This window comes from Nymphaea colorata, chromosome 5 (genome assembly GCF_008831285.2).
Source record: "Nymphaea colorata isolate Beijing-Zhang1983 chromosome 5, ASM883128v2, whole genome shotgun sequence".
In the NCBI taxonomy this organism is placed as follows: domain Eukaryota; kingdom Viridiplantae; phylum Streptophyta; class Magnoliopsida; order Nymphaeales; family Nymphaeaceae; genus Nymphaea; species Nymphaea colorata.
In genome coordinates this window covers 18,671,233-18,681,346 of record NC_045142.1, presented here as the reverse complement: position 1 = coordinate 18,681,346, position 10,114 = coordinate 18,671,233, and the positions used below count along the sequence as shown (strand labels likewise).

Sequence of the window (10,114 nt, the reverse complement as noted above, 5' to 3'; positions counted from 1 at the left end):
ATACTAGGTGAAGGCCATTGCCGAGGGTTGGAAGAAAATAAGATTCCTTAGGCAATGGCTGAGGGTTTTACATTGGGTTTCTGCAGAAACCCTCGGCCATTGCCGAGGGTGAAAGAGAGGGAATAGAGAGAGCAGCGGAAACTCATCTATACCGACCACGATGCCCGTGCTCCTGTGTAGCATGAGAAAGAGAGAGAGAGAGATCCATGCGGACCATAAAAGGGCCATCAAACATGCCATGGTTGCTGACCTCAGATCTCAGAACGAAGGAATCAAACATAACCCTAGATACAAATTTGTTTTACAGTCATCAGACAGAAGATATACAAAATTATAATATCATTTCATTTATGGAGACTGATACCAACTAGTGCAACCAACATGAAGCAGAGGAGGCACAGCACATGCATACTTATTTACAGAAGCAAAAAATGCTGGCCTGTCTACAAAAGAAGATAGAGAAAATGTTGCAACAATTTCTCGCTGCAAAGTACAGATTTCATGGCGCTCATTTCTTATCTCAACCTCTTTATTAACCTGCTCACTGACATTGCACACAGGGAAGAACCACAGTGTCTCATTCTGACTCTAGACAAATTCTGAAGTCAACTTACACTTTACAGTATGCTCGCTACCAAAAAACAAAGAACAGGGTGAGTCCATCATCAGCCAACCCAAATCAAGCATGTTACCTCAAAGCTCAGCTGCAAAAAGTCAAATGCCACTGGACATCTAGCAGGGCTAAGTCATTATACATTAAATGGTTTCCTTGGAGTAGGTGCCCTGTTCTCGAGTGACTGTAACCTTTGTTTAAGATGGAAGACCTCAACCTGCATATATGAACACAAGTTGAGCCAGTAACAAATGCAAACTACTAAGAAAAGGCAGAATTGTAAGAAAGGTTATCAGCTAAACCAAACAGGATTAACATCGATAGGGTGTGAACAGGCAACGTATCAATCAGAGGGCCACACCCAGTGGGGCTCCACATTTTGTGTGCAGAGGGGAAAACTGAGGACAGTACTATCTTGTGTACATTTTGGCTGAAGGGCCACTGTCTTAGGACCCAAAACCAGTGACTTAGAGCTTGACAGTGATTAAAGATCATCACAGTACGCATCGGACATAAAATTTACCTGCAGCTGGAACGCTCTTGCTCTTTCACCAGCCAGCACCCCTCTCGTAGAGTGCAGCTCCTACATTGGAATTTGGAAATAACATGCAATGAATTATACAAAAAATTGGCAGTGCACTAACGAAAAGAAGAGAGAATTGAGGGCACAAACAAGGTTCTAATATGAAGAGAACACTTAATGCTCTCACGGTCTCACCTTCTGGGTGTCATCTAAGACTGCTTTAAGGAATGCAACGTCATGCTCCAGGCGGACATTGTCGGAGTGGACAATGTTTGACAAGCTGTTGGCCTCTTCTTGTGCCAGTTCTGCAGATGCCAACTTCTCCTTAAGCAAATCTATCTCCTTCATGGAATCAGCCAGCTTTTTCTCCATCTCCTGCCTGCTCTTGATTACAGTAGAAAGGTATTTCTCCATTGCTTCTCGACTTGCCAATGCTGCTGAAAGCTGACCCTCCAAAGAACTATTCTTCCTTAATGTTGCCGCTAATTTTGCTTCATAAAGTTCACATACATTTGCAGGGCCAGTTGAACTGCCAGTTTTCTCATCAATTTCTTGCAGCGGTATAGCATCATCTTCCAGGGATGCATTTAAATTTGCTTGCTTTTGGTAATCTCTAATGTTCTCATAATCAAAAGAGAATGGTGAATCATGGTCAGCATTCATGATGCCTTTGGTAGCAGCCATTTCAAGCATTGAGTCCACAGGTTTTGTTTTCTGCAAGACCATACAAGCATGTGAAAAACACATCTAATGGTATTTAACAAGTCTGGATGCACACATACATTTGTTCCCTTCTGATTTCTAAGCATAAATGTATTCTCGTATATATCATATCACTCCCCTGGTATGTATGTAAGCACGTCTGATCAAGGTTAGAGAAACCACAACTTTTGACATGTTCCAGCAGAGATGTGGTCTAATCTGTGGGTCATTGATATACTAAATGACATCCCATAAAGTTTTTTCAGATGAGTTGGTTAATAAAAAATTGGAGACAAATGGAATGTCTGGTCAAGGTTAGACAAACCACAACCTTTGACATGTTCCAGCAGAGATATGGTCTGCTCTGTGTGTCATTGATATACTAAATTGCATCCCATAAAGTTTTTTTAGATGGGTTAGTTAATAAAAAATTGGAGACAAATGGAATAACCCTATGACAATATTTTTTGGCTTTTACATGTACCTCTAGGAGGAGTTTTCACATCTGCATTTGTGCATATTAAGATATCTGTACATGCGCATGTATGCACGTTTGTGTCTGTGCAGGTGTGTGCGATATATATATATATATATATATATATAGAGAGAGAGAGAGAGAGAGAGAGAGAGATGTGTTTCGCAAGAAAATTAAGACAGATCCATCTTTTCAAAAACCTTACTGCTGCAAACAGACTCAAGGTAGACAAGATCTCTTATTAAAGCCCCATCCTGATCTCCACTCTATAAGTTGCAGCAACATTCAGGCTGCTGGTTCAGAATGGAAAATAGTCTCTTGTGAAGTCCCTATAGGGTTGTATGACACCTGCTAGATGATCTATTCTTTTTGTTCATGGAAAGGACAAATTTCCTGTCATACCTGTGCCGGGGCATTACTTTGCAATGAATTATCATTCCACTCCCTATTTCTATCTTCTTCAAGTTCTTTCTGCATTTTCATTTGCAAGCTGCACTCCTCATGGTGAAATTGCTTGCGGAGAGAGATATTGCCAGATGCGGGGTTCTGATCCATAGATGATTCTGAAAGAGATTTCCTACTGGAACCATTTTGTTCCAGTGCAGACTTCAAGTTCTGCTTTGCAATACTATCAATTGGACATGAAGGGGATACAATCTTTGAACAATTATCAACTGGCAAAGAACACTTTTCTGGTGCTGATCTCAGGCACATTGACTGCTTGCTCTGCTCAATCATAAATACCTCAACCTGTAAAAATCCATCAAGGTTTAACTATTAGATTGCACTATTGCCCTGATGGTCAGAACTCCCAACCCAGGTTGTACATATTGTGCCTATGAGCACAAAATCATCTTATAGAAGGAACAAGATAAACATGTATGCATGTTGACACACGGAGATGCACTTAAGATAGATAGATAGATAGATAGATACATAGAGAGAGAGAGAGAAAGAGAGAGAGAGAGAGAGAGAGAGAGAGATCCATTCACATAACCTGATTAGATGGTTCCTTCTTACTCCCTCCAAAAGCAACAAGGAAGCTCTTCTCTTTGTGCTGAATAAGCACCAGACTGAATCCCTGTATTAGGATACGGACAAGGATCATGTTAAGTTTAGTTGAAAAGAAAAGAAAAATTACTGGTGCCGAAAACTTGCTTGAACATATTGGTGAAAGCATAATTCAACCCATGCCTACATGTAGCAAACTGAAAATCTAACAAATGAAGGTGGACACAGGACCAGCTTTGTCTTAAAAAGTGACCACGAAGGATGTGCCTGACTTAAGTCAATCGTTCAGTTCATGGTCTATTCAAGGAAAGAGCATTTTCATCAGGATTCTTCTTCCCAGGATATACATAAAAGAGATTAAACAAGAAAAAAACATATATAAACAGCAAATCCTGGGGCCAGTCCCAATTGAGGAATTACAAACTATCAATGCTTAGCCACAGCGATTGGGTAGTACATATCAACCATATCCTAGGGTAAATTTTTTCTTCAGGTGTGTTCAGGTGGCAGAGGCCATAAAAACCAAGTGTTTTCTTTTCTCAAGACTATAACAATAGCATTAGGTATGTAAGCAACCTCCAAACTATAGCTACGTTGTCCATATTGAATGGCACCAATTGTATATTTATTCATTTTAGTATCAAATATGGATTTTTTTTGGAAACACTTAATGAATCTACTACAAGTAGAAATACAGTAAACCTTCCTATATTTTTAAGACCCTCAGCTTTTCTGTGGTTAATCAAAATGATCTATAAGCTCATCTTAGTCAAGTCAATGAATTAGTGAAAAAAATTAATACTTTTTCCCTCTAAAAAAAGACATAAAAAGCATAACAAACTTCACAAAGACAGCCAGGTTTCTCTTGCATAACTTTCTAGCATTAGTGAAAGACCACCTAATTACTTGTCATATGTATGAAAAATAACTAATTTTGATTACTGGGACAGTAAAAAAGGCTAGTAGAAACTAGCAACACGAAAACCTGCTTACATCGAGAATAATTCTAGTCATTTTATCTCATTATCCTACAAAATATACGTTAAAGGAACATTATCTTTTATTACAGCGAAAAACTTAAGTGTATTTTTAAAATATTGAAAAAATAGGTGTGTTTTTCATTATCTGCAATTTTGTAGTTGTGTTTTCCAAAATTTTCCAAAAATAAAATGAGAGGGGGAGAGAGGCTGTAATGAACTTGCTAATCATGTCTTAACAGGCTCTCTGGACATTATGAAACTTGGGAAAATGGATAACCATGAAAAAAATGTTTATCATCTGAATTCTGAAGTCAATCTGAATTACACCAAACATGTGTTTTCCTAAGAACGAAGAAAAATTTTGTGCCCACAGGACAAACCTTAAATCACCAAAAATAAACCGTCACCATACTTAAATTTATAATTCACCCTTAAACTCCTGCACAACACAAGTTACTTTTTCTACCTCATTATTGAAATTATGTGACCATGCATGTAAAGGACATGTTACCCTTTGTACAAGTCAGTTCAATTAAATGTCAGATATAACCACTAAGTATCTTAGTAAAGATTTAAAACATTTAGGCATTGATGAACCAAAAAATTCAACTACTGCCTGTATTTGTTCATAAAGGAAGTCCAAACCTTGTTAGTCGTGACAGAGGAAGATGATGCAGTTGCAGATACAGACCACTCAACCTTCAGCACATCGAAGACCAATGTCTCTGCATACCCTGCATCCATGTTGTAGGAGTTAAAATCAATAGTTAAATCTTCAACACTCGAATCCTTCAGCAAACATAAGGATTGCAGAGAACATGTTTGGAACATGGTAAAATGAGCTTTATAAATGCACTTTATATCTCCAAGCATCTGCACGTCAGTCAGCAGTTGCCAAACATAAGGAATTAGAAATTTCTACATCGCTGTGAAGGAGATTATTCTCCAGTAGGCATCTAGTTCCCTGAGGGTTTAAAGTACGCAAAAAGGACTCTTCTTTGACTTCCATCAAAACAATGTGCTGATTCAACTGAGGTGAGTAGGCTAATATGCCAGATCTAGTAGCTAGTGAGACTGTGAGACATTTCCCTAAACATGTAAAATGATGTACTGTTTACACACTACACTCAGTTAACTGTTATTATATGTTCTGGCCAGTTTAATTCTTCTTAAAACATATGCTCTTTTTCAATGAGGCGTTACTATTGCTGATAGCTGTTACATATAAACTAAAGGTTGCAGATGGATGGATAAACAAAATGGAGACCAAGCCCTTCCAATCCCCAGAATGATCACTAAGTCTAGTCATATCACTTATCCAAGTCTCATCCTATCAATTGACGTATTAGTTGCTTCACAATGCAACCTGGAAGATGGAGATCATGCAAAGAGGACTGTAAAGATTTATTGTTGGAATGCCACATAATGTATGCATTCTTATGAAAGAATTTACAAAATTATGGATGGCACAATAGATCAACTACATCATGGCAGCATGCTTGCACTGTATGAAAAACCAACAGTAATGAGATAAGATGCTTATTATGTGCAATAGAGGTCACTGAAGAAGTGGTACTTCAATGGTGAAATAATAAAAATTAAACAGCATGATGCATTCCTTGATAGCAGAATAAGGTATACATACTCTTTTTCCTGCTTCCACCCCCTGTTATGTACCATTTGGTGCCACATAAAACACCACAGCATCCTGCTCTTGGAGATGGATGAAAACCTCGAGTCTTAAGTCTTGACCAGACCATCTGAGGAAAGAAATGAGTATATATAAGGAAGAAGAGGATGGAAGAACTGTTCTGTATGGAATGTTGTTATTGGAAGTAAGAGAAAAAGTCAGAGAAACAACATGACTTCAAAAATCCACAAATAAATGACTACATACTGTCTCAAAATCAAGTGAATATAGGTCATTCAGGATCCTGGATTTTGCAGCACCACCAAATATGATAAGTGTTTTATCATCGTAAAGAGCAGCAACATGGTTTGACCTTGCTGAAGGTCCTGTTCCACTGCGCAAAATTTTTAAAACATAAATGCAATCAGTTGATCAGCTGTCTAAAAATGGTTACATGTATGCCGATTAACACTACACATACAAACACTTATTGGTCCATCAAAGAACAAACAGATACGCAATTAAATGATTTTGGACCAAATGAAGTACATCAATGACCAAGCAATGAATCAGAACTTATACTCACGTATAATGTAAAGGAAGCCACATGAAAGACTTGAGATCAAACATATGAAGATCATTTAATTTCCTTCCTTTGACATCTTCACCACCAAAAAGGATCAAAACAGAACCCGATCTTGTCACAGAATGTCCGCTACGGGCCACCTGCAACTCTAGCAAATAAATTTAGAACATGATTTATATAGAAAAGTATAATATAATCTAGACGACCATATAACGAGGCTCAAAAAAAAAAAATGTTAAGCGAGGATCTTAGACGTCATCACAAAAAACATGAAGTGCATTCATAATGCCTTGCACAGGACACCACTTCCAAAGACTGGAAGATACATAAAGGCAATAACTAGTGACTGCATTTAATGAATTGCTACCCAGACAATTACTTCTGTCTCTCCCATATACAAAATATTCTAGTGCCAAGTCTGAGGGCTTACCGGAATATCACCTTTTGCTTCGACACATGACCAGCATTCAGTCTCTATATCAAAAGCCCAAACTGGGACACATGAAATTTGAGATTCAGTCAAACATAACAGCTAACTTGAAAGATCCAAATTGATATGAAACATAAGAGAGCTTCTTGGTTCAACCTGAAACTCTCTCACACGTGGGATTGCTCTTTCCTCCAATCAAAAGAATCTTTTTTCCCCATGAGACCTGGTCAGCTCAAAAAGTTGTAAACTTAGATATTCAAATGTCAAATACCTCAGTACCCATCCATTTCAGGCTAAACTGTGTTTTGCCCAATTACAGTTTATTTATACGTAAAAAATGAGATAGGTAAATAGAGATGTAAAATAACTAACCAGACTGTGTCCTTTACATGGAGGAACCTTTGATGGGAGACTGGATGGCGTAAAAAAGGCTTTTGGAGCAACCTTTGTTGTTGACCATGTAAGTTTGTTGAAGTCCAAAATCTAAGCAATGAAAAAAAAAAAAGAAGACTTCAAAAGCAAGTTTTAGAGAAATATCAATGATAAGAAACCCACTAAAGAAAACAGGAATCAAAGAAAATCCTCAGTCATTTGCATGCAAGGTTAGTGTCTCTTCTGTGAAAGGTGTACTACAAAGTACAATGAGATCGTCAAACTACACATTACACAAAAAATCTGCAAACTACCTGAACATCATCCAATAACCCCTGGCCTGAATCACCACCAACCAGCACCATCTTACTTCCAGTTACAGTTGCTGCATGCTATTCAAAAATGTAATTTCATCGTCTGCCCTTAAAGCCCCAACATGAACATATGTTCATGATGAGACAAAATCATCAAGTTGACAGGTAAAACTTATGACATTAACAGTTACAATCTCTTACACTGAAACGAGCTGTAGGCTTTTCCCCACTGGTGGGCAGCTCTGTCCAGTTCTTGGAGCTACCAAACGTACATTTGGTGACATTAACTTCCGGCAAAGATGGATTATCAAATTCACCTGGATTTGACTCAACTGCATGGGTGTTCGCTGATGCAACATTTTCTCCCTGCATGAATTCAAATTTAAATTGCTAGTTTTGACTATAATGTAATAAAATAAGTGAAAACAGACTTGTAACTAGGTATAACTGTGTACTTTCAATCTATGTATCCTATTTGTCTACTCATTGATAGAAGAACAGCCACACAAATACCTATGCATAGTACAGAGACTTACATTGGCATGACTGAGCCGTTTGGTATGCCGCACAGGGCTCCTAAGTCCCTGAGTAGAATCTGCAAGCTGTACCTTCAATCTGAAACAAGAAAAGAAGACAATGTTGAGAATCTGCACATACAGTCAAACCAGAAGATGATTGGACAGCAAACATCACAAGGTTTTTTTATCAGAAACAAAAAAAAGGCAGTGCAAAGACCGGTGTGAAGATTCATAGCTCAAGGACACATTAAGAGGAGAAACCCAGCAGTGCACTGACGCAGGATGTGAAAGCAAATGATACCATCTCTGTCCATTTAAGTAGAATAACAACAGGACAATGTCCAGAAAACCACCATTTTAAGTGATTTGTTCTACAACCAGGTCGAATGGGTGCGAGAATGCATTTTCCTGTTCATAAATTACAGGAATTATTGGACTACCATAAAGAGAAGCCACATAACCAAGATATTATACACTATATTTACTGTTCTCTCCTTCCATACATAAGCAGGTTTCCTTTCTAGAACTCGTGAGCCTCAATTTGCTCCATTGCACTTCAGCATAATGAATTGCAAGTTCTTTTCCAGTTTTTTAGTTAACAGACCATTCTTTCCATTTATAGATGCAAAAACAAAAGGATGTTTCATTCACCCGCTCCGAAATTACCATAACGCCATCGCTGGAAAAAATATCAAACCTAAAAAACCCTCAACATACTATAAAGCCCCAACAAAAGAAGCAACACCGTACATAAAACCAAGAATGAACAACACTAGTTCAACAAAGAGAGAACTCTTACGACCCAGTTCAAAATTTCTTCCCTTTGTGCTTGATGGGTCATTCATCGCCAAAGCAACATTCTTCAGAAAACATTTTTAAATAAGAAAATTTGTTGCAAGCCCCATCTAAACTTAAATGACAACACAAAATCCAACCAAGAAAGGGAGACAACAGAAGAGCTCACCTTCCTATACGTATCCGCCTTCTTGAAAACCCAAACATCTCTGTCTATGCGAACTCCTCCTCCAAACCCACCATTCACCTTCCACAGACGGAACCAGCCCTCCTTACTCTATATAGAGAAGGAATACCCATCTCAGTAAACCCCAAAACGGAGAGAGACAAAGGGACAAGTAAATTTGGTGAAGAAGGTGGCTTAATGGTGCATTTTGAGCTCTAGGCTAGAAAACAAACACTGGAAACACAGAAAAAATAGCAACAGAATCCTACCAATGAGCACCATGGTCTCCAAATGAAACAAAAAAAGCAACCATAGTGAGATTTTCACTTGTTGGGGAAGAGAGTTCGTTGGTAATGGTGCCAGGAGAGGCGAAGAAATAAAGGAGCGGCCTGCGCAAGAAAGAGCCACCACCTTCCACCTTTCAGCTATTAACGAGGTGCAGACCCACTCACAGTCAGACATCGAGTTACAAAGATGGGTGAGAAATGCGATGGAGAGAGAAAGGTGACTTTTTGAGTTTTGACAGTAACAATCCCCAACGTATGGAGTGAGAAAGGAGAGTTCTGACAGTAATAATCCTCAAGGTCAATAAAGGATCTGCAAACTTTTCTCTTTCCTATAAAAAATTACTAAATTGCCTTACAGAACCTGGTAGGTTGTTGATCGAAGATCAATCGGTTTAGCCCAAAGGTTAGCTCTGATTTTTCCTGGCACCGTCACTATCAAAATAAATAACGATGTGGCTAGGTGGTCAGGCAACAGGAAAGCACGTCGTCGTCTGTTTATTATTATTTTTTTTATAGGTCTTACTTAAAGTAAGATCACAACATTTTATCATACCCTATTCAAAGTCCCCAATTAGCCCAAAACTCAAGAAAGAAGAAGAAAGGGAATTGTTAACATTTTGCTCACTCAAAAACAACATCTCTAAATCATATTTTTTATGTCTATCTATGATATAAATACATGTCAAGACCAAGTTTGGTTTTTTGTAAAAAA

The 10,114-nt window shown here is 38.2% G+C and overlaps 1 protein-coding gene across 2 annotated transcripts; it reads right to left on the bottom strand.

The window, feature by feature from the left end:
- Positions 1-324: 324 nt before the first annotated feature.
- LOC116254868 (acyl-CoA-binding domain-containing protein 6) lies at positions 325-9,642 on the bottom strand. Of its 2 annotated transcripts, XM_031630484.2 has the most exons (17): positions 9,385-9,642; positions 9,119-9,226; positions 8,173-8,251; positions 7,838-8,002; positions 7,637-7,714; positions 7,323-7,433; positions 7,107-7,173; positions 6,951-7,012; positions 6,521-6,660; positions 6,202-6,328; positions 5,950-6,064; positions 4,950-5,038; positions 3,311-3,394; positions 2,716-3,063; positions 1,332-1,850; positions 1,137-1,196; positions 325-830 (listed from the first exon to the last, which is right to left on the bottom strand). In XM_031630484.2, the coding sequence occupies exons 2-17, from the start codon at positions 9,154-9,156 to the stop codon at positions 750-752; spliced, it is 2,163 nt and encodes a 720-aa protein (XP_031486344.1). In that variant the 5' UTR covers positions 9,157-9,226; positions 9,385-9,642; the 3' UTR covers positions 325-749. The 2 variants fall into 2 exon arrangements, with proteins under 2 accessions (XP_031486344.1, XP_031486345.1); XM_031630485.2 differs by lacking the exons at positions 8,173-8,251; positions 9,119-9,226; positions 9,385-9,642 and having other exon boundaries at positions 7,637-7,707; positions 7,838-7,974.
- Between the last annotated feature and the right edge of the window lie 472 nt (positions 9,643-10,114).